Raw genomic sequence first — 27854 nt, forward strand, 5'->3', positions numbered from 1 at the left:
AGTCTGGGTCACGGGGGGGGAGTCTGGGTCACGGGGGGGAGTCTGGGTCACGGGGGGGAGAGTCTGGGTCACGGGGGGGGAGTCTGGGTCACGGGGGGGAGTCTGGGTCACGGGGGGGAGTCTGGGTCACGGGGGGGGGAGTCTGGGTCACGGGGGGGAGTCTGGGTCACGGGGGGGGGAGTCTGGGTCACGGGGGTGGAGTCTGGGTCACGGGGGTGGAGTGTGGGTCACGGTGGGGAAGAGTCTGGGTCACGGGGGGGGGAGTCTGGGTCACGGGGGGGGGAGTCTGGGTCACGGGGGTGGAGTCTGGGTCACGGGGGTGGAGTGTGGGTCACGGTGGGGGAGAGTCTGGGTCACGGGGGTGGAGTGTGGGTCACGGTGGGGGAGAGTCTGGGTCACGGGGGGGAGTCTGGGTCACGGGGGGGAGTCTGGGTCACGGGGGGGGAGTCTGGGTCACGGGGGGGAGTCTGGGTCACGGGGGGGGAGTCTGGGTCACGGGGGGATGAGTCTGGGTCACGGGGGGGAGTCTGGGTCACGGGGGGGGGAGTCTGGGTCACGGGGGGAGTCTGGGTCACGGGGGGGGGAGTCTGGGTCACGGGGGGATGAGTCTGGGTCACGGGGGTGGAGTCTGGGTCACGGGGGGGAGAGTCTGGGTCACGGGGGGGGAGTCTGGGTCACGGGGGGGGAGTCTGGGTCACGGGGGGGGAGTCTGGGTCACGGGGGTGGAGTCTGGGTCACGGGGGTGGAGTGTGGGTCACGGTGGGGGAGAGTCTGGGTCACGGGGGTGGAGTGTGGGTCACGGTGGGGGAGAGTCTGGGTCACGGGGGGGGAGTCTGGGTCACGGGGGGGAGTCTGGGTCACGGGGGGGAGTCTGGGTCACGGGGGGTGGAGTCTGGGTCACGGGGGTGGAGTCTGGGTCACGGGGGTGGAGTGTGGGTCACGGTGGGGGAGAGTCTGGGTCACGGGGGTGGAGTGTGGGTCACGGTGGGGGAGAGTCTGGGTCACGGGGGGGGGAGTCTGGGTCACCGGGGGGGAGTCTGGGTCACGGGGGGATGAGTCTGGGTCACGGGGGAGAGTCTGGGTCACGGGGGGGAGAGTCTGGGTGACGGGGGGGAGAGTCTGGTTGACGGGGGGGAGAGTCTGGGTGACGGGGGGGGAGTCTGGGTGACGGGGGGGGAGTCTGGGTGACGGGGGGGGAGTCTGGGTCACGGGGGGGGGAGTCTGGGTCACGGGGGGGGGAGTCTGGGTCACAGGGGGATGAGTCTGGGTCACAGGGGGATGAGTCTGGGTCACGGGGGGGGGAGTCTGGGTCACGGGGGGGGGAGTCTGGGTCACAGGGGGATGAGTCTGGGTCACAGGGGGGGGGAGTCTGGGTCACGGGGGGGGAGTCTAAATTATTTTTCTTAGATTTGTTGTTGGGATGGGAGAGGCTGGGACACGCCTTGGCCCCAGGAGAACGGGCCGGTGAGCTGCTGCCCTCAATGGAACTGAACAGCCCTCAGGTGATGTCAGAGATCAGCTAAACATCACCCACAATGCAGTGGGTTTGGAGTCTCAGGTATCTCAGGCTGGGTAAGGACGGCAGATTTCCTTCCCAAAAGGAAGCTGTGGGCCCAAAGGGTATTGGCACCAATCAACAATGGCTTCCCAGTCACCATCGCCATCGTTTTAATGAGCTGAGTTTGAATTCCCAGTGTCTGGGGTCAGGGGCCAGTGTAGGTCTCCAGCTCATTAGCCCAGGACTGCAAATCACTAAAACAACTTCAAAAACTACAGAGACTGGAAATCTGGAATAAAAACAGAAACTCCGCAAGTCTGGCAGCATATGTGGAGAGGTAATGTCTTTGTGTCTGGTAAGACTCTCTGGGAAGTAATGGGAGAGCTGGGAAGTTGCTGGATTTTACACTGGAGAAGAAGTGGGGGAAGTGAGGTTAGAGATTGCAGTTGTCTGCATAAAACCCATTGGTGTTTAAAATAGCCCACAATTAAATAAATGACGGTGTTAGTTTAGGAATAAATATTGGCTGGAACACAGAGACCACTACTCACTTCCACCTGAACAGGGAGTCTATGGATTCTGTTCAACTGTATGGGGGGGAGTTTGGTAGGGGAGTGGTGGGGGGGGGGTTGGTAATGTCAGCTTGAGTTAAGTGTCTTGTGTCTCTCTAATGGGTATGAGCCCACACTGTTCTTATTCTGAAACTGTTAACACTGAGCCAAGCCAATGGAATGGGTTACTGCTCAAGTTGTGATGCCCAGGATGTCTGAACGCCCATACTCCCTCGTGCCTAACAGAAGGTAAGTCAACTGTCCAGAGTATCTCAGTCAAACATCAAGCATTACACTGCACACTGAAAGGGTTCATCTGTGTGCTGGAGCTTGGAAGCTGGTCTTACTGGCTCCAATTACAGCACAGGTCCGGGGAGAGGAAACGTGATACAGTCAGGCAGGATTCCTGCTCCTTATCTCTCACTTGAAGGGTTCAGAAAAGAACTTTATAGTTTGGACCACTCGTGACTCAAAGAGATGTACAGCACAGAAACAGATCCTTCGGTCCAAGGGATAGTCAACATGGATTTGTGCGTGGGAAATCATGTCTCACAAACTTGATTGAGTTTTTTTTGAAGAAGTAACAAAGAGGATTGATGAGGGCAGAGCGGTCGATGTGATCTATATGGACTTCAGTAAGGCGTTCGACAAGGTTCCCCATGGGAGACTGGTTAACAAGGTTAGATCTCACGGAATACAGGGAGAACTAGCCATTTGGATACAGAACTGGCTCAAAGGTAGAAGACAGAGGGTGGTGGTGGAGGGTTGTTTTTCAGACTGGAGGCCTGTGACCAGTGGAGTGCCACAAGGATCGGTGCTGGGTCCTCTACTTTTTGTCATTTACATAAATGATTTGGATGTGAACATAAGAGGTACAGTTAGTAAGTTTGCAGATGACACCAAAACTGGAGGTGTAGTGGACAGCGAAGAGGGTTACCTCAGATTACAACAGGATCTGGACCAGATGGGCCAATGGGCTGAGAAGTGGCAGATGGAGTTTAATTTAGTTAAATGTGAGGTGCTGCATTTTGGGAAAGCAAATCTTAGCAGGACTCATACACTTAATGGTAAGGTCCTAGGGAGTGTTGCTGAACAAAGAGACCTTGGAGTGCAGGTTCATAGCTCCTTGAAAGTGGAGTCACAGGTAGATAGGATAGTGAAAAGGGAGGTTGGTATGCTTTCCTTTATTGGTCAGAGTATTGAGTACAGGAGTTGGGAGGTCATGTTGTGGCTGTACAGGACATTGGTTAGGCCACTGTTGGAATATCGCGTGCAATTCTAGTCTCCTTCCTATCGGAAAGATGTTGTGAAACATGAAATGGTTCAGAAAAAATTTATAAGGATGTTGCCAGGGTTGGAGGATTTGAGCTACAGGGAGAGGCTGAAATCTTGACTATTTATCTTATCAATCCCCCTCATGATTTTATAAGCCTCTATAAGGTCACCTCTCAGCCTCCAACGCTCCAGGGAAAACAGCCCCAGCCTGTTCAGCCTCTCCCTGTAGCTCAGATCCTCCAACCCTGGCAACATCCTTGTAAATCTTTTCTGAACCCTTTCAAGTGAGAGATAAGGAGCAGGAATCCTGCCTGACTGTATCACGTTTCCTCTCCCCGGACCTGTGCTGTAATTGGAGCCAGTAAGACCAGCTTCCAAGCTCCAGCACACAGATGAAAGCAGACCTCTCGGAGTTCAGAGGGCTGTGTGCTTGCCTGGGCGAGCCCCTGGGGGGGAGCTGGGAAAGTCGTCGAAAGTAACCTTACCCACCTTCTCTGTGCACTGTTCATGTGCTGGCTGATAGGAACATGACAGGAGTCCAAATTCCAGGATTGTAAGCAGTGCCCTGAATAGCTGGAATGTTGACTGTTGGAGAGTTTGTGCCAGCTGCAGTATGTATTTGCCCAGTGTGGATTGTGGGGGAGTCCCAGTGTTCCCAGAATAGCACAAGCCTGGCTAGTGATTCTCTTCAAACAGGATTTGACCAATCAAAATTACTCAATATCCACAGCTGTTGCTATGGTGATAACATTTCAGACACTGATATTAATCCTAATAGAAAATACCTTACTCTCAATGTCACTGATTTTAACTGGACACTGAGTCTGGATGCTGCATGTTTTTGGATCACTGTGTTCAGAGATGTGCAGGTTAGATGGATTAGCCATGGGATATGCAGGGTTACAGGGATTGGGTGGGGGAGGTGATGGATCTGGGTAGGAGGCTGTTCAGAGAGTTGATATGGGCTCAATGGGCTGAGTGGCCTGCTTCCACACTGTAGGGATTCTATGAGTTCAATGATTCTGGTTTCCACTGCCTTTACAAAAACCTCAAATTCTATGAATAAAGTTTCAGAGTCATAGAACCCACCAGGACAGTAGCTCAGAATATCGTGCACTGGGAGACTCTAAGCCTGTCATGTTGCATTGTAACACAGAGGGAGTGCTGGAGGGCACTGGAACCTGTTTGAATCTGTAACATGTCAACCAGTGCTGACAGCTTCTCAATGGTTTAAGCAGCTGAGGCTGGACGGAGGGACTCCCCATACTGTCAGAGAGAGACAGGGAGCAAGACTGTGGAGGGCTGCTGCACATCAGAATTCAGTGAAACTTCGTGTTAGCCATGGCTCAGTCAGTCTCTCTCTCTCTCTGTCCGTCCCTCTGTTCAGAGATGAGAGTGCAACTCACTGAAGAGCCTCTGATAATTACTCTAATTAATTGTACTAAATTCTGTTGAATCTGGACTCCCTGGGAAAAGCTCAGCTCCTCAGAGATCATCTTCAATAATACAAGTCAAATCTTTTATTTCAATCTTAGGCGAGCTGCTACATCTGTGTCAGTGGCCATTATAAATCTGCTGTGAACACTGATAATTGGGAGGTTTGCATTTGCTGAAGGTGTCTGTGCTCCCTGTTTACTGGGAGACATTGTGGCTGACTGTGCCCACCATGCCAGGGACAATGCCAGGACGGGTGTGGGTGAGGCACTGGGCATATCGTACATCTCCAGCCCCAGTCCTGATGAAGTGACCTTTACTCGAAGCGCCGTAGGTGGTTGTAGAGGGACTGCACGTAGGTGAACACACACATCGGGTCTGGTTTATTGCCCATCACCATCATATCCTCCACTTCAATCAGCCTGTCACAACGAGCCAACTTCCTGCAGCAACAACAACAAACAAGATCAAACTTGCATTTCCCTTTCCTCACCATGCTGCCTTCAAATGCTGCTTTGTAGATAATGACCTACGTGTTCTGTGTTGTCAGAAATGCAGCAGCCAATTTACCCAGAGTGAGGACTGTACAGGCTAGGACAGGACACAGGCCAAATCTCTCGGCTCTTCTTTGAAGTGGGGCTCATGGGATTTTTTTCCAGCTACCTGTCAGCAGAGGCCCTCGCTTTTAACATCCAAAAGACAGCACCTTCACTGAAGGTGACCAAAGGCAATCTGTCAACTCCCTCAGCAGAGCCAAGATCTGTGGAGCCCACATCCCAGACCACTTCCTGGGGTGTCCAGGAAATCAAACTCAAGAGGTTGTGCATTTTAAAAATATTCTTCTTGGGAAGAGCTTGTCTGTTAATGCCCCAGCTGGTATTGAACTCAAACTGGTGCTGTGTGGGCAGGCAGAGGAGAACATGGGAAAGGTGAAATTGTTCATCTTGGGAGCAGCAGTGAAAAAGACTGCAGAATTCCGCGATGCAGAAGGATCTGGGAGTTCGAGAGTCGGAGTGACAACAGGATAATACACAGGTACAGCACGTAATCAGGAAGGCCAATGGGATGCTACCCTTTAGTACGTGAGGAATTGAATATAAAGGTAAGGATTCCTTGCTGCAGTTCCACAGGGAATCGGTGAGACCACATCTCAAACACTGCGTTTCGGTCTCTAGTGAAGGAAGAGTGTAAATGTGTAGGAGCTGGTCCAGAGGAGGTTTCCCGGATTGATCCCTGGAATGAGCGGTTTGCTTTCCGGGGAAAGGTTGGATAGAGTGGCCTTGTTCCTGCCACAGGTTGGGGGGGTTCGATGGAGATGTATTGGGATCTGGAATGGTCTCACCAAGGGGATTGTGGGAAGGTAGTTTCCCTGCGTGGGTCAGTCCTAAACCAGGGTGGGGGTAGGGGAGGGGCACTGGTTTAGTATGAGGGGTCACCCTTTTAGGGTGGGGGGGGAATATTCATCTCTCAGAGGATGGGGGACTTTGGAACACACTGCCTCAGCAGGATGTTGCATGGGGGTCGGTGAATATTCTTAAGAAGGAGTCGGACAGATTCCTGTTGGGAAGGGAAATTAAGAGTTATTGGAACAAATGGGAATGTGGGATTTGAAAAAATAAACAGATCAATCACCATCCTATTGAAAAGCAGAGCAGGCTTGAGGGGCCGAATGGCCTCCTGCTGCTGCTAATTCATGTTTGAATATACAAACTACACAGGCTGTGTGATCTTTCGAGATGGTTCTCAGTCCAGGCAGCTGCACAGGTCTGAGATGGACATTGTGGCATCACATCGCACACAGACACACACACACACACATCCCCCACGATGAGCTGCAGCCGTGCTGAGTGGCTGGGGAGAGGAGCCACAGCTCGTTATTGATGGGGAATACTCACTCTGCCATCCCAAACGCAAGCTCAAAATTCTGCTTGCGGTTGTTGGGGCTGAGCTCATTGTAGTCAAAGGCTTCTGGGAAGAACGAGTGGACGAGAGCACAGAACGCCATCCCATTGCTCCAACTCGATGAGAAGTTCTGGATATCAATCATCTACAAGGAACCGAGACAGATTCCAATACAACAGTTAATCAGCTACCTCGCAAACTGAAATAGTGTATTCAGCTCAGGCTAGATCCAGAGTATAGCTCCCTCTGCTCTTTTAAACTGAAGATAAAGCTACTCCTACACTGTCCCCCACCAGACAGTTTATAAAATAATAAGGGGTATAGATAGAGTTCATGGGAGTTGTCTTTTTCCCACGATGTGGAATTTCAAGAGAAGGGGTCACGTTTTAAGGTGAGAGGAGAGAGATTTTAAAAAAGACATAAGACGCAAATTTTTTACAGAGTGGTTCATGTGTGGAATGAACTTCCTGATGAAGTGGTGGATGTGGGGACAGTTACAATGTTTAAAAGATATTTGGATGAGTACATGAATAGGAAAGGTTGGGAGGGATATGGGCCTGGAGCAGGCAGATGGGGCTAGTTTAGTTTGGGATTATGTTTGACATGGACTGACTGGACCGAAGTTTCTGTGCTCTATGATAGGGATAGCATAGGGTTAGATAGAAAGTAAAGCTCCCTTTACAGTGTTCCCCATCCAACCCTCCCAGGACAGGAACAGCACTGGATTAGATACAGAATAAAGCTCCCTCTACACTGTCCCCCATCAAACACTCCCAAGACAGGGACAGCACGGGGTTAGATACAGAGTAAAACTCCCTCTTAACTGTCCCCATCAAACCCTCCCCAGGACAGGGACAGCACAGAGTTAGAGTAAAGCTCCCTCTACACTGTCAGGCTTTCATTTTTTGATTCTGCTCCCTGTTTCAGATATCCCAAAATTTTTGATTGATTAGATTACTTACAGTGTGGAAACAGGCCCTTTGGCCCAACAAGTCCACACCGACCCTCTGAAGAGAAATCCACCCAGACCCATTCCCCTACATTTATCCCTTCACCTAACACTATGGGCAATTTAGCATGGCCAATTCACCTGACCTGCACATTTTTGGATTGTGAGAGGAAACCGGAGCACCCGGAGGAAACCCACGCAGACACGGGGAGAATGTGCAAACTCCACACAGACAGTTGCCTGAGGCGGGAATTGAACCTGGGTCTTTGGCGCTGTGAGGCAGCAGTGCTAACCACTGTGTCACTGTGATTGATGTGATCTATTCCCTGAATATCTTACAAACTTTGATCAAAGCATCCCTGACGTAACGAGGTCAGCCAGGTAGACCACATAGAATGTGAGTTCCCTAATTGGAGCTGTTAATCTGGTTCCAAACAGGGAGCCCTGGCTGACTGATAAAAAGGGTGTGTGTCAGAGATACTGACACTGTGAATGAGGTAGTGCTCGAGTCAAGGGCTGTTCATATGTGAATAAAGGGTGACTTGGTGACGGGATGCCGGCCTGTGTGGAGTTATTTCACCTTAAACCTCAAGTTTCCAGGGAAACCAACCCTGACCTGTATATAATTTAACTGTTTAAGTTGCTTGTACAGTCCTGATGGAGACAGGCCGGATTAAACACAGATTGTCCCATGTGCTTTGCTCGGTACCTCAGTAAGGTTTGTGTTAATCTCATCCCCTCCCTCTGACTCTCTGTGGAAAGGTGTTAACCCTTCACTTACCTTGTATCCGATGGTCTTGGAGCGACACCACTCCAGGAGGATCTGTTTGATGCTACTTGCACTTGCAACACCGAAACTTTGTGATCTTTGAAGTTTTACCTTAGAAACTCCGACTTTGCCCCTGGGGGAAAGTGAAGACCATGAGAGAGGGACATCTCAGGAAGTGCAAGCTGTGGTCATCAGTACCTTCCCACAGGAGAACATGCAACTCCATCAGTCCCACTTTTCCTCTGCTTTTTTTCCCCAGAGCCTTACAAACTCTTCCTTCTGAATGTTCACAACATTGAGTTTAGTTTTTCTGTAACACTGGCTCAATGGGTGAATGCCCCATGCTGGATGACCCACAGAAACAATTCGGGTCAGCACAGAGCTGCAGCAACATATTTGGCCTCAGGGTCACTGCATGGAGAGGGTGAGCAAAGGGGGATATGGGGCCTCAATGTTGTCAAGTGACCAGCACCTTGGAGAGTCACGATGGTCATCAGGGAAAGACAGGAAAGGGCACATCGCACTGTGCTCAGTGACGGAACATTCTAGCAACACTCTGTGTGCCTCCCTCACAGGATGGCAATGAGCTCTTGTGTGGGAAATCAATGGGGTCCCCAGCACTAACCCTCCAACAGTGCGGCACTCCCTCAGCACTGACCCTCTGACAGTGCAGCACTCCCTCAGCACTGACCCTCCAACAGTGCAGCACTCCCTCAGCACTGACCCTCCGACAGTGCGGCGCTCCCTCAGCACTGACCCTCCGACAGTGCGGCACTCCCTCAGCACTGACCCTCCGACAGTGCAGCACTCCCTCAGCACTGACCCTCTGATAGTGCAGCACGCCTCAGCACTGACCCTCTGACAGTGCAGCACTCCCTCAGCACTGACCCTCCGACAGTGCAGCACCCTCTCAGCACTGACCCTCTGACAGTGTGGCACTCCCTCAGTACTGACCCTCCGACAGTGCGGCACTCCCTCAGCACTAACCCTCTGACAGTGCGGCACTCCCTCAGCATTGACCCTCCGACAGTGCGGCACTCCCTCAGCACTAACCCTCTGACAGTGCAGCACACCCTCAGCACTGACCCTCCGACAGTGCGGCACTCCCTCAGCACTGATCCTCCAACAGTGTGGCACTCCCTCAGCACTGATCCTCCAACAGTGTGGCACTTCCTCAGCACTGACCCTCCGACAGTGCGGCACTCCCTCGGCACTGACCCTCCGACAGTGCAGCACTACCTCAGCACTGACCCTCTGACAGTGCAGCACTACCTCAGCACTGACCCTCCGACAGTGCGGCGCTCCCTCAGCGCTGACCCTCCAACAGTGCAATGCCCCCTCAGCACTGACCCTCCGACACTGCAGCACTCCCTCAGCACTGACCCTCCGACAGTGTGATGCTCCCTCAGCACTGACCCTCCGAAAGTGCAGCGCCCCCTCCCTCAGCACTGACCCTCCAACAGTGCGATGCTCCCTCAGCACTGACCCTCCGACAGTGCTGCACTCCCTCAGCACTGACCCTCCAACAGTGCAATGCCCCCTCAGCACTGACCCTCCGACACTGCAGCACTCCCTCAGCACTGACCCTCCGACAGTGCGGCACTCCCTCAGCACTGACCCTCCGACACTGCAGCACTCCCTCAGCACTGACCCTCCGACAGTGCGATGCTCCCTCAGCACTGACCCTCCGAAAGGGCAGCGCCCCCTCCCTCAGCACTGACCCTCCAACAGTGCAGCACTCCCTCAGCGCTGACCCTCTGATAGCGCAGCACTCCCTCAGCACTGACCCTTGGACTGTGCAGCACTTCCTCAGCACTGACCCTCCGACAGTGCGGCACTCCCTCAGCACTGACCCTCCGACAGTGCGATGCCCCCTCAGCACTGACCCTCTGACAGTGCAGCACTCCCTCAGCACTGACCCTTGGACTGTGCGGCGCTCCCTCAGCACTGACCCTTGGACTGTGCGGCGCTCAGTGGTAAAGCTTTTCACTGTATTTTACTGAACTATTTAGTGTAAAATATAAGTGATAATAAATGAATCTTTCTCATCACTCCTTCATTCCTTCCCTCTGCACTGACCCCTGTGTTCTCTGTCGTGTAAGATACAGTTAGGTGGAGGGTGACCTTACTTGGTGCCTTCCTGTTCGAACTTCTCGAAGAGAGCCTTCCTGGCCTGGGGTCCACTCGTCCGGGGCAGGGTCTGTGACCTCATCAAGAGGGGCCGTTTCTCACCCTGCCGAGGGAGGGTGGGAGGAGGGGAGCGGGGCTTGCTGCCTGCCTCAGGATAAAGGTCAAGGACACTGTTGGAAAGCAAGATACATAATGAGAGCAGAGAGGTCAACGTTGGCAGCAGCGAGAGGTTCAGGGTGATGAAGATTACCATTCAGCCCCTCATATCTGAACTAGCTCTCTGCAACAGTATTCCATGTGGCACCTCTCTTTTCTCTGGGGACTGTGATTGTTGTTTCTTTTCAGATGTGTTCCCTTTCCCTCAAGAAATCCTCGAATGCACCAACCCCAACCCCATCAGGGAGCACATTCCAGACACTCACCATTAACTGGTTCAATGTTTCCCCATATATCTCCACTCTGTCAATCACCATCTAGCTGTGTCCCTCTGCTTCTCAATTAATAGGAACAGTTTCTCTCTATCCATTCTGTTCACACCCTGATGTGATTACAAATGTCTTGATTAAATTTCCCCAGAATCAACTTTTATTCAGATTCCCCTTGTCATTGAAGACCCTCATCCCAGAAACATTCTTGTCAATCTTTTTTGTTCTCTCCCTAATTCCTTCACTTGTCTCCAAAGCTTCCCTGGATCAGGTGCTGGGTGCTCTCAAGCTGATTGGTGGGATGTGCCCAATCACCAGGGCTGAAGCTACCCTCTGGGTATGAAGCTGACCTGTGGGCAGAAAGGTCTCAGGGAGAGTCGGCAGCTCAAGCCTCACCAACTGGACATGATCCAGGCTGATGCTTCCTGTCTCCTAAAACCATTCACACCGAGATGTACTGGCTCTAACTCTGCAGAATAGACATTGCAATACCAGAGGATGGGAATTCTAATCCCCCTCTCCCCCCTCACTCCCCACTCCCTATAACATCCCTCCCAGTCTAATCCCCCTCTCCCCCTCACTCCACGCTCCCTATAACATCCCTCCCAGTCGAATTCCACTCTATCCCTCACTCCCCACTCCAATATCCCACCCAGTCTAATCCCACTCTCCCTCTCTCTGACCGCTCCCTTTAATATCCCGCCCAGTCTAATCCCACTCTCCCGTTCACTCCCCAATCGCTTTAATATCCGACCCAGTTTAATCTCATTCTCCCCCCTCACTCCCCACTCCCTTTAATATCCCACCCAGTCTAATCTCACTCTCCCCCCTCACTCCCTGCTCCCTTTAATATCCCACCCAGTCTAATCCCACTCTCCCCCTCACTCACTTCCCACTCTCTTTGATATCCCACCCAGTCTAATCCCACTCTCCCCCCTCACTCCCCACTCCCTTTAATATCCCACCCAGTCTAATCCCATTCTCCCCCTCACTTCCCACTCTCTTTGATATCCCACCCAGTCTAATCCCACTCTCCTCCCTCACTCCCCACTCCCTTTAATATCCCACCCAGTCTAATCCCATTAGACAATAGACAATAGACAATAGTTGCAGGAGTAGGCCATTCTGCCCTTCGAGCCTGCACCGCCATTCAATATGATCATGCCTGATCATTCCTAATCAGTATCCTGTTCCAGCCTTATCTCCATAACCCTTGACTCCACTATCTTTAAGAGCTCTATCCAATTCTTTCTTAAATGAATCCAGAGACTGGGCCTCCACTGCCCTCTGGGGCAGAGCATTCCACACAGCCACCACTCTCTGGGTGAAGTAGTTTCTCCTCATCTCTGTCCTAAATGGTCTACCCCGTATTTTTAAGTTGTGTCCTCTGGTTCGGCACTCCCCCATCAACGGAAATATGTTCCCTCCTGCCAGAGTGTCCAATCCTTTCATAATCCTATACGTTTCAATCAGATCCCCTCTCAGTCTTCTAAACTCAAGGGTATACAAGCCCAGTCGCTTCAGTCTTTCAGTGTAAGGTAATCCTGCCATTCCAGGAATTGACCTCGTGAACCTACGCTGCACTCCCTCAATAGCCAGAATGTCTTTCCTCAAATTTGGAGACCAGAACTGTACACAGTACTCCAGGTGTGGTCTCACCAGGGCCCTGTACAGCTGCAGAAGCACCTCTTTGCTTCTATACTCAATCCCTCTTGTTATGAAGGCCAGCATGCTATTAGCCTTCTTCACTACCTGCTGTACCTGCATGCTTGCCTTCATTGACTGGTGGACAAGAACACCCAGATCTCTCTGAACAGCCCCTTTACCTAATTTGATACCATTGAGGTAGTAATCTGCCTTCCTGTTCTTGCCACCAAAGTGGATAACTAGACATTTATCCACATTAAACTGCATCTGCCATGCATTCTCCTCCCTCACTCCCCACTCCCTTTAATATCCCACCCAGTCTAATCCCACTCTCCCCCCTCACTCCCCACTCCCTTTAATATCCCCCCCAGTCTAATCCCACTCTCCCCCCTCACTCCTCGCTCCCTTTAATATCCCACCCAGTCTAATCCCACTCTCCCCCCTCACTCCCCACTCCCTTTAATATCCCACCCAGTCTAATCCCACTCTCCCCCCTCACTCCCCACTCCCTTTAATATCCCACCCAGTCTAATCCCACTCTCCCCCCACACTCCCCACTCCCTTTAATATCCCACCCAGTCTAATCCCACTCTCCCCCTCACTCCCCACTCCCTTTAATATCCCACCCAGTCTAATCCCACTCTCCCCCCTCACTCCCCACTCCCTTTAATATCCCACCCAGTCTAATCCCACTCTCCCCCTCACTCCCCACTCCCTTTAATATCCCACCCAGTCTAATCCCACTCTCCCCCCTCACTCCCCACTCCCTTTAATATCCCCCCCAGTCTAATCCCACTCTCCCCCCACACTCCCCACTCCCTTTAATATCCCACCCAGTCTAATCCCACTCTCCCCCCTCACTCCCCACTCCCTTTAATATCCCACCCAGTCTAATCCCACTCTCCCCCCTCACTCCCCACTCCCTTTAATATCCCACCCAGTCTAATCCCACTCTCCCCCCTCACTCCCCACTCCCTTTAATATCCCACCCAGTCTAATCCCACTCTCCCCCCTCACTCCCCACTCCCTTTAATATCCCACCCAGTCTAATCCCACTCTCCCCCCTCACTCCCCACTCCCTTTAATTTTCCACCCAGTCTAATCCCACACTCCCCACTCCCTTTAATATCCCACCCAGTCTAATCCCACTCTCCCCCCACACTTCCCACTCCCTTTAATATCCCACCCAGTCTAATCCCACTCTCCCCCCTCACTCCCCACTCCCTTTAATATCCCACCCAGTCTAATCCCACTCTCCCCCTCACTCACTCCCCACTCCCTTTAATATCCCACCCAGTCTAATCCCACTCTCCCCCTCACTCACTCCCCACTCCCTTTAATGTCCCACCCAGTCTAATCCCACTCTCCCCCTCACTCACTCCCCACTCCCTTTAATATCCCACCCAGTCTAATCCCACTCTCCCCCTCACTCACTCCCCACTCCCTTTAATGTCCCACCCAGTCTAATCCCACTCTCCCCCTCACTCACTCCCCACTCCCTTTAATGTCCCACCCAGTCTAATCCCACTCTCCCCCTCACTCACTCCCCACTCCCTTTAATATCCCACCCAGTCTAATCCCACTCTCCCCCCTCACTCCCCACTCCCTTTAATATCCCACCCAGTCTAATCCCACTCTCCCCCTCACTCACTCCCCACTCCCTTTAATATCCCACCCAGTCTAATCCCACTCTCCCCCTCACTCACTCCCCACTCCCTTTAATGTCCCACCCAGTCTAATCCCACTCTCCCCCTCACTCACTCCCCACTCCCTTTAATATCCCACCCAGTCTAATCCCACTCTCCCCCCACACTTCCCACTCCCTTTAATGTCCCACCCAGTCTAATCCCACTCTCCCCCGTCACTCATTTTCCGCTCCCTTTGATATTTAATACTTTTCACATTCAAGGAACATTGTGAAATTCTGTGGAATAATTTGCAGGGTCTACTCCTGTAACTGGTAATAAATAATTGCATGAGCTCCCCAGCCTCATGTTGAGCTGGTTTTAAACTGTCTGCTCAGTACTTGTTGGGATTATCCTTTCTGAGGTGGGCCAATGGGGTGTGAATGGTTTTCGTGATTTCGGAGAGAATGTCAGTTTAATCACGACCGACCAGGATCTGTGGGGGGTTGGGATCAAACTGTTTCAAGAAACCCAGCCATTGCCGTTCTGCTGGTGAGCTGAATGGGGGTTACACTGAGGGAAAAGTTGCTCATTCTCCCGCTCATAGGGAATGACCCATCTCCCGACAGGAAGCTGTCAATGTGCAGAGTTTACTCTCATTCCTTGGAATATATTTGTGGCGACAAAAACAGAAATTGCTGGAAAAGCCCAGCAGGTCTGGCAGCATCTGTGGAGAGAAATCAGAGATAACATTTCAGGTCCAGTGACCCTTCACAGAAATAGACCCGAAATGTCAACTCTGATTTCTCTCCACAGATGTTACCAGACTTGTTGAGCTTTTCCAGCAGTTTGATTTTGTTCCTGATTTACAGCATCCACAATTCTTTCACCTTTTATGAGATATTTGTGGCTTTGTCTTTATAAACTTTCCTCCCTCTTTCTCTTTCTCTCTCTTTCTCTCTCTCTCTTTCCCTCTCTCTCTTTCTCTCCCTCTCTCTCTTTCTCCCTCTCCCCCTTTTTCCCACTGCCTCTTTCTCCCTCTCTCCCTCTCCCTCTTTCTCCCTCTCTCTCTCCGTCTTTCTCTTTCTCCCTCTCTCTCTCCCTCTCTCTTTCTCCTCCTCTCGCTCCATCTCCCTCTTTCTCCCTCTCTCTTTCTCCCTCTCTCTCTCCGTCTTTCTCTTTCTCCCTCTCTCTCTCCCTCTCTCTTTCTCCTCCTCTCTCTCCATCTCTCTCTTTCTCCCTCTTTCTTTTCCCTCTCTCTCTTTCTCCCTCTCCCCCTTTTTCCCACTGCCTCTTTCTCCCTCTCTCCCTCTCTTTTGTCTCTCTTTCTCCCTCTCTCTCCCTCTGTCTCTTTCTCCCTATCCCTGTCTTTCTCCCTCTCCCTCTTGTCTCTCTGTGAATACGCCAGGAATTGGTGTATAATCCTTCTTCCTTACAGTTTTCACCACATTCTCCTGAGAGTCCTAACCCCTAACACTTAATGACTCAGATTTATATCACATCTCAAGGGTAAGACCAAAGGATCAGGAACAGGAGGAGGCCATTCAGCCCCTTGAGCCTCTTCAGTCCTTCAGTAGGATCATCGATGATCTGACATTCCTCATGTCCATTTCCTGCCCTTTCCCTGGAATTCATGATTCCCCGAATGAGCCTTAAATATACACCTGGACTCTATCCCTGCAGCGCTCGGGGGCAGGCAGTTCCAAACACTGACACCCCTCTGAGAGAAGATATTCCTTCTCATCTCTGTCTTACATTGGCGCCCTGTTATTCTCAGACCATGCCCTCTGCTCCTAGACCCTCCCATAAGGAGAACCATCCTCTCAGCATTGACCCTGTCAAAGCCCCTGACGAATCGATATATTTTGATGAGATCACCTCATCTTCTCAGCTCCAGTGAGTAACAGTCCTGACCCGTTCACCCTTTGTTCAGAAGACCATCCCTCCCAGGGACACCCTGTGAACCGTCTCTCAGCTGCCTCCAATATTTCACTGCAGCAGTGATCAAACAGCCCATAAAGAAGACACTAGGGCAGCTCAACATAAACCTTTAAGGGTCAACATACAGAATGAGGGAGAGACATGGAGAGGTTTAGGAAGGGAGTTTCAGAGTTTAGGGCCCAGGCAGCTGAACGCCCAGCCACTAACAGAGGAGCAACGGCAATCCAGTGAAAATAAAAGCTGAGGAAGAGTCATACTGGATTCCAAACATTAACTGTGTTTCTCTCTCTGCAGATACCACCAGAGCTTCTCCAGCAATCTCTGTTTCGGCGGGGTTTTGCTTTATTTCCTCACAAGTTAAAATCCAGGATCCAGATTTGGAAGGGGCTGCAGAGACACAGGGAGAGGCAACACCATGGAAGAGAACGGGAAACTACCGGCACAGGAGTCAATCAGTCTGGGTGAGCACGAGGTGATGGGCGACTGGGACTCAGGGAGGGGGTGGAGGTGGGAGGCGGGGGAGGGGGAGGTGTCAGCACATGGGAAATAGGGTTTTGGATCGACACATATTTTTACAAGATGGGAGGGAGTGCTGATTGGACCAGAGCTGAGCAGGTGAGTCTACAATAAGATATGGGTTTGGATCCCAAGGATAAAGGTGATGATCAAACATGATCCGACGAGATCAGAGATGACTGCAGGTGATCGGGGGTGAACCTGTTGAGTTGTTTGGGGTGGTTGTCCCAAGTCGGTACCTGGGTGGAGAGCGGACATCGCTGGACACTGAGTAACTACTGGAAGAGGTGGTCTTGCTGGTGCTGGTATTCCACTCTGAAAGAGAGACAGCAGCAGTGAACACCAAATGGACTCTTCAAACAAACAGACGTTCAACTCTCCTTACTCACACACTCCCCCACCAATCACAGTGCAACCAATCAGCATGCTCGCCTCATACATCAACCAATCAGCAGGCTCTCCTCATACACCAACCAATCAGCACACCCTCCTCATACAACAACCAATCAGCACGCTCTCCTCATACACCAACCAATCAGCACACCCTCCTCATACAACAACCAATCAGCACACCCTCTTCATACACCAACCAATCAGCACACCCTCCTCATACACCAACGGTTGGTATTCTTGTGAATTGTCCTGGTGAGGCCCTGATTAAAATCTTCGACAAATCGACTTTTGTGTTTTCAGTAATACTCTTTATTTTCAGCTGAGGATGTGCTTACATCAGACTTACCCCTGGTCAGGTTTCTGCAGCAGGCAGAATGATACCATCATTGGTACTGTCATTGTCTATGTGCTGCTGATGTTAAGCCTAGCCCTCTACATCTCCCCCCAAATCGCCCTCTACATCTCCCCCCAAATAGCCCTCTACACCTCCCCCCAAATATTCCTCTACACCTCCCCCCAAATATCCCTCTTCATCTCCCCCCAAATATCCCTCTACATCTCCCCCTAAATAGCCCTCTGCATCTCCCCCCAAATATCCCTCTACATCTCCCCCTAAATAGCCCTCTGCATCTCCCCCCAATGTCTTTGTCCCTGTGCAACATGAGCATTTATTGCACTTCCCTAACTGCCTTCAAAAATCTACCCCCACGCAGGGTCAGACCTCGCAGGGTTAGTTACTATGAAACCCAATCTCCCAGTGTTGGTCTGGGTCCCTCTGTCAAAGCTGATGATATACTCCCTGGTCTCTTGGTGGTCATATTGCCTCGTCCTGTGGGGCTAGAGAATTTATTTCTTTTTCATTATCATCTGAGCAATAGGCTCTGGTTTCTGAAAATGGTAAATGACAAGCTGACTCTTCATCAGGACCTCTGCAGCTTTGATGAAGAGTCACCTCGATTGGAAACGTTAGCTTGCTCTCTCTCTCCATGGATGCTGTTTGACCCGCTGTGGTCCCCAGCATTTGTTTTCAGTGGAGATTCCAGCATCTGCAGTAATTTGCTCCTAGACTCTAGTCTCTCTTGCCTTTCTGTTCACAGATACAAGGTCCTGCAGTTTCTTCTTACATTCCCACAGTCCATCCCGACCAGGTACAGTCTCAGCTCTGCGATATTCCCAATGACTGTAGTCCGTTGTCTCAGACCCAGACTCTCTCTGGGTTTAAGGACTGGACACTCACTTGTTCTTTTTTTTAGATTAGATTAGATTACTTACAGTGTGGAAACAGGCCCTTCGGCCCAACAAGTCCACACCGCCCCGCCGAAGCGTAACCCACCCATACCCCGATATCTACATCTACCCCTTACCTAACACTATGGGCAATTTAGCATGGCCAATTCACCTGACCTGCACATCTTTGGACTGTGGGAGGAAACTGGAGCACCCGGAGGAAACCCACGCAGACACGGGGAGAACGTACAAACTCCACACACTCAGTCGCCTGAGGCAGGAATTGAACCCAGGTCTCAGGCGCTGTGAGGCAGCAGTGCTAACCACTGTGCCACCCACTCTGTTGTGAGTGATTGCGTTTCTGAGTCTGTACTGCATGTCCCCTTCCTCTCGGTATTGTAGCCCCTTGTGATGGTTGTGTGAAACATTAAGTTTTAATCTGTGGGAGACAGATGGAAGCACTGTTTCCAATCTCCAACTTTATCGGTAAATGGGTGACCTGTTCTGGTGAGGATTAATAACTCCAAAGAATGAGGTTGACCTCTTCATTTCCTTCAGTGATGTTTTAATTGTTGATACCACACTGGAGATCTCTCCTCCTCGAGGAGAGCGAGGTGATTCAGAAACATCCGTGAACCTACGTCCATTTGCAAAACTTTGGAATTGCTCATTTGCACAGAATAAAATCTCCCCAGGGATTGGATGATTCCTTCCTGCTGCAGGACTGTGTAAACCAATCACTTTGACCCATTTTCAGTTAAAATCAATCATAGTTAGGAAGCTCCTTCCCTCTAACTCAAATCAAGAAGCTGGGAATCCTGCAGTGAGTAACTCCCCTCCTGACTCCCCAAAGCCTGTCCACCATCTACAAGGCACAAGTCAGGAGTGTGATGGAATATTCCCCACTTGCCCTGGATGGGGGCAGCCCCAACAACACTCAGGAAGCTCGACACCATCCAGGACAAAGCAGCCGCTTGATTGGCCCCACATCCACAAACACCCACTCCCTCCCCCACCGACGCTCAGTAGCAGCAGTGTGTTCCATCTACAAGATGCACTGCAGAAATTCACCAAAGTTCCTCAGACAGCACCTTCCAAACCCATGACCACTTCCATCTACAAGGACAAGGGGCAGCAGATACATGGGAACACCACCTCCTGCAAGTTCCCCTCCAAGCCCCTCCCCATCCTGACTTGGAAATATATCACCGTTCCTTCACTGTCACTGGGTCAGAATCCTGGAATTCCCTCCCTAAGGGACATTGTGGGTCAACCTACAGCACATGGACTGCAGCGGTTCAAGAAGGCAGCTCACCCCCACCTTCTCAAGGGGGCAACTAGGGACGGGCAATAAACACTGGGGTCCAGCCAGTAACACCCACATCCCGCGAGTGATGATAAAGCTCCAGTCCCAGGCTCCCCACCAGCTGTGATGAAGTCAGGAAGATAGTGATGATTCCTTTCGTGACTGCCTGGTTAAAGAACACAAGAACTAGGAGCAGGAGTAGGCCGTCCGGCCCATCAAGCCTGCTCCCCCATTCAATAAGATCAGGGCTGATCTTTCCATGGCCTCAGCCCCATTTACCCACCCACCCACCATCGCCATTGATTCCTTTACTGTTCAAAAACCTATCTTTGCCTTAAAAACCTTCAACAAGGTCGCAGCGTGGGAATGTGGTTAGGAACCATGTCTTCAATCAAGGGGGATTTCCTGGTGACAGGATACCCTCTTTCTCCCTCCCTGTAATCACAATGTCCATGCTCATGGTTTGGAGGACGATCAATGGGTATGATTAATGTCTCCTTTCAGCCTGGGGCAGTGAGGGGCCTGTACTGTCCTGACTGGGGCCCAGAGTCGCATTGAATCAGCAAATTGTTACAGGGCAAGCGAGGCCATTCAGCCCATCGGCCCTTCATTAGCCTATCGATGGAGCATTATCACTGAGTGTCATTCTGCTGCTTTTTCTCCACATTATCCAATATCCTCATGAATGTCGAATTTGGGAATTGTTAAGATTGTTGGATCTAACACTGGACCTAAAGATGTTCTCCATCACAAGATTGGTCCGGCCTTATCTCTTGCTTCCAGTGACTGGAAGGTGCAGCGAGCGTCATGGAGGGTTGGTTAGTGGGCGACTTTCTCTGGCCTTGCTGGGTGATGGAACCACCCTGGGTGATGGTGGATTTTGGGAAGCAGCTTGCCTCTGCCCTACACTGTGACTGGGTGATGAGTGGTTTTACAGTCCATCCCAGTCTGGAACCAGAATCCTGTCCTTATTTCATTGGCCGAAGTTGCTGCCAAATGGGAGGGAGGCTGCCCCACTGGCAAATCCAGATGGGTTCAGCATCATTTCACAGGATCCCGGGATATCCGATCTTTCATTTTCCAGACCCACTGAAACATTTTCAGGATTTGCCTTCAAATTTCATCTGTGTCTTCAGCAGCAGTAACCCCATCACTGTCACAGAGAGATCTCAGATTTAACACGACCATTTCCACTGAACAAACACAAAGGACTGACTGAAACACAAGGATTACTTGATCCTTCCATTCCCCTTTCACCAGGGGCTGGCCTCAGCGAGAGTGAGTTTCCTCCAGGATCCTGTAAGGTTATACAGGAGAGCTACAATCTCATTTGTTTGAGTCACTTTACTTGGGTTTATAAAACAGAAACCCCATCACCTACACCAAACTATCAAAGGGTCAGTGCTGAGGGAGTGGGCACTCTCTGAGGGTCAGTGCTGAGGGAGTGGGCACTGTCAGAGGGTCAGTGCTGAGGGAGTGCCGCACTGTCGGAGGGTCAGTGCTGAGGGAGTGGGCACTGTCTGAGGGTCAGTGCTGAGGGAGTGCCGCACTGTCGGAGGGTCAGTGCTGAGGGAGTGCCGCACTGTCGGAGGGTCAGTGCTGAGGGAGCACCGCACTGTCGGAGGGTCAGTGCTGAGGGAGTGCCGCACTGTCGGAGGGTCAGTGCTGAGGGAGAGCCGCACTGTCAGAGGGTCAGTACTGAGGGAGTGCCGCACTGTCGGAGGGTCAGTGCTGAGGGAGTGCTGCACTGTCGGAGGGTCAGTGCTGAGGGAGCGCCGCACTGTCAGAGGGTCAGTGCTGAGGGAGTGCCGCACTGTCGGAGGGTCAGTGCTGAGGGAGCGCCGCACTGTCGGAGGGTCAGTGCTGAGGGAGTGCTGCACTGTCAGTGGGTCAGTGCTGAGGGAGTGCTGCACTGTCAGAGGGTCAGTGCTGAGGGAGCGCCGCACTGTCGGAGGATCAGTACTAAGGGAGTACTGCACTGTCGGAGGGTCAGTGCTGATGGAGTGCCGCACTGTCAGTGGGTCAGTGCTGAGGGAGTGCCGCACTGTCGGAGGGTCAGTGCTGAGGGAGTGCCACACTGTCGGAGGGTCAGTGCTGAGGGAGCGCTGATTGATTGCAGAGGAAGATTGTGATGGTGTTGTGGGGGAGCTGTGGGGACGATTGGGTTTCCTTACCTGACTGTCGCACTGTTTGACTAACAGTCTCTGTCTGGTGCCTGCTGGCAGCTGGTTGGCTGCTGAAGGTGTCGGATCGCATGGTAGTGGTCGATGACATTTCTGCGGCGTATTTCTCTCCGGATTTGGTGATGGCGGTGATTGGCTGGTGAGGGAGACCCACTGCTGCAGGCTGGTGTTCCTGTGAGGGGGAGGTCTGGCTACTGGCTCCACCCTGCTCCACTGCTTTGGGGGAGGTGGGGGGGCAGAACACAGAATTCCATGAGAGTCCGCTCTGCTCTGCACAGGAAGATCCCAAACCTTACTCTACCCACACCCCCCCCCACCCACCACCAGGGCAAAGGGCAATCAAGGTTTCCTTGACCCAGGATGAATAGGGAGGAGTCCTTCCCTGACCTTAAGGAGAGTGACCACAAGCTGGGGATAGTTCAAACGGGATTCTGTCTTTTGTAACTGAGGAACAGTGACGAGTTTACAGTAAATCTTCACAGCGATCTGATTCGATCCAGAACTCCGGGTCAAATTCCGAGAACCTGGGAGCTGGAGTTGATCTCCTCAGAGCAGAAGTGTTCAGGTTAAACTCAAGTTCACAGCTAAAGAGGGTTTGGGATGGCGTAAAGTCACTGGCAGTAAGTTCCGAGAGAGTGTCGAGGGTCGCAAACTGAGGGGTGCACTGCGCTGCCCGAAAGGCCATAGGCAGCAGATTCAACACAAACGTTAAAATGGAATCCGATAAATCATTTGAAGGGGGACCCTGTCGGGTTATGAGCAACCAGCAGGGAGACTGGGGCATTTTTGGGGGGGGCTCAGTAAAATGTCAGAGCAGGCACCTCAGGCTGAAAGGACTCCTCCAGGTACAGGCTGAGGACTGGAATGGGAGGGTTCGTCATTTTAATTCGAACACCATTCACATTAACAACTTCCATTCATCTCACACACTAACTGCAGCTCGGCAACTCTCCAATTCAGTCCCAAACAAAGACTCCAGTTACACAGAGTGGGTCACCCACCAACAGCACTCCCTCAGCACTGACCCTCCGACAGTGCCCACTCCCTCAGCACTGACCCTCCGACAGTGCCCACTCCCTCAGCACTGACCCTCCAACAGTGCCCACTCCCTCAGCACTGACCCTCTGACAGTGCGGCACTCCCTCAGCACTGACCCTCCAACAGTGCCCACTCCCTCAGCACTGACCCTCCGACAGTGCCCACTCCCTCAGCACTGACCCTCCGACAGTGCCCACTCCCTCAGCACTGACCCTATGACAGTGCCCACTCCCTCAGCACTGACCCTATGACAGTGCCCTCTCCCTCAGCACTGACCCTCTGACAGTGCGGCACTCCCTCAGCACTGACCCTCCAACAGTGCCCACTCCCTCAGCACTGACCCTCCGACAGTGCCCACTCCCTCAGCACTGACCCTCTGACAGTGCCCACTCCCTCAGCACTGACCCTCTGACAGTGTGGCATTCCCTCAGCACTGACCCTCCAACAGTGCCCACTCCCTCAGCACTGACCCTCCAACAGTGCCCACTCCCTCAGCACTGACCCTCCGACAGTGCCCACTCCCTCAGCACTGACCCTCCGACAGTGCCCACTCCCTCAGCACTGACCCTATGACAGTGCCCACTCCCTCAGCACTGACCCTCTGACAGTGCCCACTCCCTCAGCACTGACCCTATGACAGTGCGGCACTCCCTCAGCACTGACCCTCTGACAGTGCGGCACTCCCTCAGCACTGACTCTCCAACAGTGCCCACTCCCTCAGCATTGACCCTCCGACAGTGCCCACTCCCTCAGCACTGACCCTCCGACAGTGCCCACTCCCTCAGCACTGACCCTCCGACAGTGCCCACTCCCTCAGCACTGACCCTCCGACAGTGCCCACTCCCTCAGCACTGACCCTATGACAGTGCCCACTCCCTCAGCACTGACCCTATGACAGTGCCCACTCCCTCAGCACTGACCCTCTGACAGTGCGGCACTCCCTCAGCACTGACCCTCCAACAGTGCCCACTCCCTCAGCACTGACCCTCCGACAGTGCCCACTCCCTCAGCACTGACCCTCCGACAGTGCCCACTCCCTCAGCACTGACCCTATGACAGTGCCACTCCCTCAGCACTGACCCTCTGACAGTGCCCACTCCCTCAGCACTGACCCTCTGACAGTGCGGCACTCCCTCAGCACTGACCCTCCAACAGTGCCCACTCCCTCAGCACTGACCCTCCGACAGTGCCCACTCCCTCAGCACTGACCCTCCGACAGTGCCCACTCCCTCAGCACTGACCCTCCGACAGGGCCCACTCCCTCAGCACTGACCCTATGACAGTGCCCACTCCCTCAGCACTGACCCTCTGACAGTGCCCACTCCCTCAGCACTGACCCTATGACAGTGCCCACTCCCTCAGCACTGACCTTCTGACAGTGCGGCACTCCCTCAGCACTGACCCTCCAACAGTGCCCACTCCCTCAGCACTGACCCTCCGACAGTGCCCACTCCCTCAGCACTGACCCTCCGACAGTGCCCACTCCCTCAGCACTGACCCTATGACAGTGCCCACTCCCTCAGCACTGACCCTCTGACAGTGCCCACTCCCCTCAGCACTGACCCTCTGACAGTGCGGCACTCCCTCAGCACTGACCCTCCAACAGTGCCCACTCCCTCAGCACTGACCCTCCAACAGTGCCCACTCCCTCAGCACTGACCCTCCGACAGTGCCCACTCCCTCAGCACTGACCCTCTGACAGTGCGGCACTCCCTCAGCACTGACCCTCCAACAGTGCCCACTCCCTCAGCACTGACCCTCCGACAGTGCCCACTCCCTCAGCACTGACCCTCCGACAGTGCCCACTCCCTCAGCACTGACCCTATGACAGTGCCCACTCCCTCAGCACTGACCCTATGACAGTGCCCACTCCCTCAGCACTGACCCTCTGACAGTGCGGCACTCCCTCAGCACTGACCCTCCAACAGTGCCCACTCCCTCAGCACTGACCCTCCGACAGTGCCCACTCCCTCAGCACTGACCCTCCGACAGTGCCCACTCCCTCAGCACTGACCCTATGACAGTGCCCACTCCCTCAGCACTGACCCTCTGACAGTGCGGCACTCCCTCAGCACTGACCCTCCAACAGTGCCCACTCCCTCAGCACTGACCCTCCGACAGTGCCCACTCCCTCAGCACTGACCCTCCGACAGTGCCCACTCCCTCAGCACTGACCCTGTGACAGTGCGGCACTCCCTCAGCACCGTATTTGGGAATCTCAGCCTGGATTTTGTGCTGGTGCCTCTGGAATGGGAAATGAATCCAGACCCTAGTGTCTGTGTGTTTCTGGAATGCTCTTAAGGAACCGTTTGGAAGTAGCTGGTGAAGAGGGGACAGCAAGGTGGTACCAGTGAGCTTTCGGTCAAGTGTGTGGTTGCTGACTTTGACAAACCATTCCTCTCTCAAGTAGAGAATCTGAAGGAAGGGCTGGTCCAAATATTGTGCACCCGAGCCCAGACAATTATAACTTGCCCGCGCGAGGGTCTCAGGTCAGTCACAGATAGGGTCCTTGCCTTTCGTCGATTGGAACCTTGCTCATTTCTATGCGGCTTTTGTGAATCTGCCTGTATCAGTCCCGTTCTGTTCAGGAGTTTGCCCGTCCAGCTAAAGTAGACAAGGAGAGAAAAGGAAATTTGTTAAACTGCTCAGAAACCCCCAGAGTCAATCTCTCCCATCTCCCCGGCAGCATGGAGGTCGGAGTATGAGCCTGATGAGGAGATACTGACTGAGAAGGGGTTGTGTATCTGGGGTCAGTGTTTGTCCCATCCTCGCCCCACTCCATCGTTCAGAATGGGGGCCCGAGACCCTTCACCCTGAGCTCAATCTGAACTGCACTGACGGAGAGCCCCCCCAGGGTTCGGAAAAGCCCAGGTCCCTCAGTCCACAGGATGGAATCACAACCGGAGCGGGAGAGATTGTAAATCCCGGAGAGTTTAATGATGGGAGAGACGAGGCCAGTTCCAAAACCCAGGGTCTGGTGGGCTGACCCCAAACCGAGACAGGGAGGGGGCAGGGAGCAGGCGAGGGGAGGGCGCGCTGGCATTTTTAATGGAGGGGGGTGTGCAGTGGGTCAGCAGTGGGCAGGGGTTGAGAGCTGGAGAGAGCGGGGGGGGTCGGGGTGGGTTATTACTGCGAGTCCAGGGTGAGGTGGAGAGAGTGTGGGAGGGGAGGGGGGTGGGAGAGAGGCCGGGGTGGGAGGGGGGTGGGAGAGAGGCCGGGGTGGGAGGGGGGTGGGAGAGAGGCCGGGGTGGGAGGGGGGTGGGAGAGAGGCCGGGGTGGGAGGGGGGTGGGAGAGAGGCCGGGGTGGGGAGGGGGGTGGGAGAGAGGCCGGGGTGGGGAGGGGGGTGGGAGAGAGGCCGGGGTGGGAGGGGGGTGGGAGAGAGGCCGGGGTGGGGAGGGGGGTGGGAGAGAGAGGGCAGGGTGGGGAGGGGGGTGGGAGAGAGACAGCGAGGTGCTAGGTTGTACGGGGAGTGCAGTTGGTGAATGAGATGGGCCTGTGCCCAGAGACACTACACCAGCCTCACGGCCCAGACTCAGGGTCACCCACTCAGCTCGGAGTCCCAAAGCTGTGCTCACCCCGCCCCGCCCCGCCCTGCCCCGCCCCGCCCTGCCCCGCCCCGCCTCGCCCCGCCCCGCCCCGCCCCGCCCCGCCCCGCCCCGCCTCGCCCCGCCTCGCCCCGCCCCGCCTCGCCCCGCCTCGCCCCGCCTCGCCCCGCCTCGCCCCGCCCCGCCTCGCCCCGCCCCGCCCCGCCCCGCCTCGCCCTGCCCCGCCCCGCCTCGCCCCGCCCTGCCCCGCCCCGCCTCGCCCCGCCCCGCCCCGCCTCGCCCCGCCCCGCCCCGCCTCGCCCCGCCCCGCCCCGCCTCGCCCCGCCCCGCCCCGCCCCGCCCCGCCCCGCCCCGCCCCGCCCCGCCCCGCCCCGCCCCGCCTCGCCCCGCCCTGCCCCGCCCCGCCTCGCCCCGCCCCGCCCCGCCCCGCCCCGCCCCGCCCCGCCCCGCCTCGCCCCGCCCCGCCCCGCCCTGCCCCGCCCCGCCTCGCCCCGCCCCGCCCCGCCCCGCCTCGCCCCGCCCCGCCCCGCCCCGCCTCGCCCCGCCCCGCCCCGCCTCGCCCCGCCCCGCCCCGCCCCGCCCCGGTGCCTGTGGAGTGTGGGACCAATCCCAGTCTCCAACAGGAAGGATCCCACAGCCACGAACATGAATGTACTGGGATGGGGGGGTGGGGGGGGGGGAGTGGAGGAGCTCCCTGTGTCTGGGGTCCTGGACAGAGACAGGTATCCAGCCACAATCACACTGCCCTTTGTGGGATCTTGCTGTGCAAATCCCCCCTCCATCACGACAGCAAAGGAACACGGGCAGGAGGAACACGGGAGGGAGGAACGTGGGAGGGAGGAACACAGGAGGGAGGAACGTGGGAGGGAGGAACACAGGAGGGAGGAACACGGGAGGGAGGAACACGGGAGGGAGGAACACGGGAGGGAGGAACACAGGAGGGAGGAACATGGGAGGGAGGAACACGGGATGGAGGAACACGGGCTGGAGGAACACGGGAGGGAGGAACACGGGATGGAGGAACACGGACTGGAGGAACACGTGAGGGAGGAACACGGGATGGAGGAACACGGGCTGGAGGAACACGGGAGGGAGGATCACGTGAGAGAGGAACACGGGCTGGAGGAACACATGAGGGAGGAACGTGGGAGGGAGGAACACGGGATGGAGGAACACGGGAGGGAGGAACACAGGAGGGAGGAACATGGGAGGGAGGAACACGGGCTGGGGGAACACGTCAGGGAATAACATGGGAGAGAGGAACATGGGGGGAGAAAAACGCGCTGGAGGAACACGGGAGGGAGGAACACGTGAGAGAGGAACACGGACTGGAGGAACACGGGAGGGAGGAACACGGCTGCAGGAAGATGGGCTAGAGGAACACGGGAGGGAGGAACACGGACTGGAGAAACACGGGAGGGAGGAACATGGGAGGGAGGAACACGGGATGGAGGAACACGGGGGAAGGAACACGGACTGGAGGAACACGGAAGAGAGGA

The 27854-nt window shown here is 54.2% G+C and overlaps 1 protein-coding gene across 1 annotated transcript in view; it reads right to left on the bottom strand.

The window, feature by feature from the left end:
* Positions 1-4829: 4829 nt before the first annotated feature.
* smtnl (smoothelin, like) overlaps positions 4830-27854 on the bottom strand; it is a 52516-nt gene continuing 29491 nt past the window's right edge. The window contains 7 exon segments of the mRNA XM_072590096.1: positions 4830-5201; positions 6654-6805; positions 8391-8511; positions 10508-10678; positions 16902-16977; positions 21763-21987; positions 25323-25413. Coding sequence (XP_072446197.1) covers positions 5075-5201; positions 6654-6805; positions 8391-8511; positions 10508-10678; positions 16902-16977; positions 21763-21987; positions 25323-25413 — 963 coding nt within the window. The 3' untranslated portion in view covers positions 4830-5074.

This window comes from Chiloscyllium punctatum, chromosome 19 (assembly GCF_047496795.1).
Source record: "Chiloscyllium punctatum isolate Juve2018m chromosome 19, sChiPun1.3, whole genome shotgun sequence".
In the NCBI taxonomy this organism is placed as follows: Eukaryota; Metazoa; Chordata; class Chondrichthyes; order Orectolobiformes; family Hemiscylliidae; genus Chiloscyllium; species Chiloscyllium punctatum.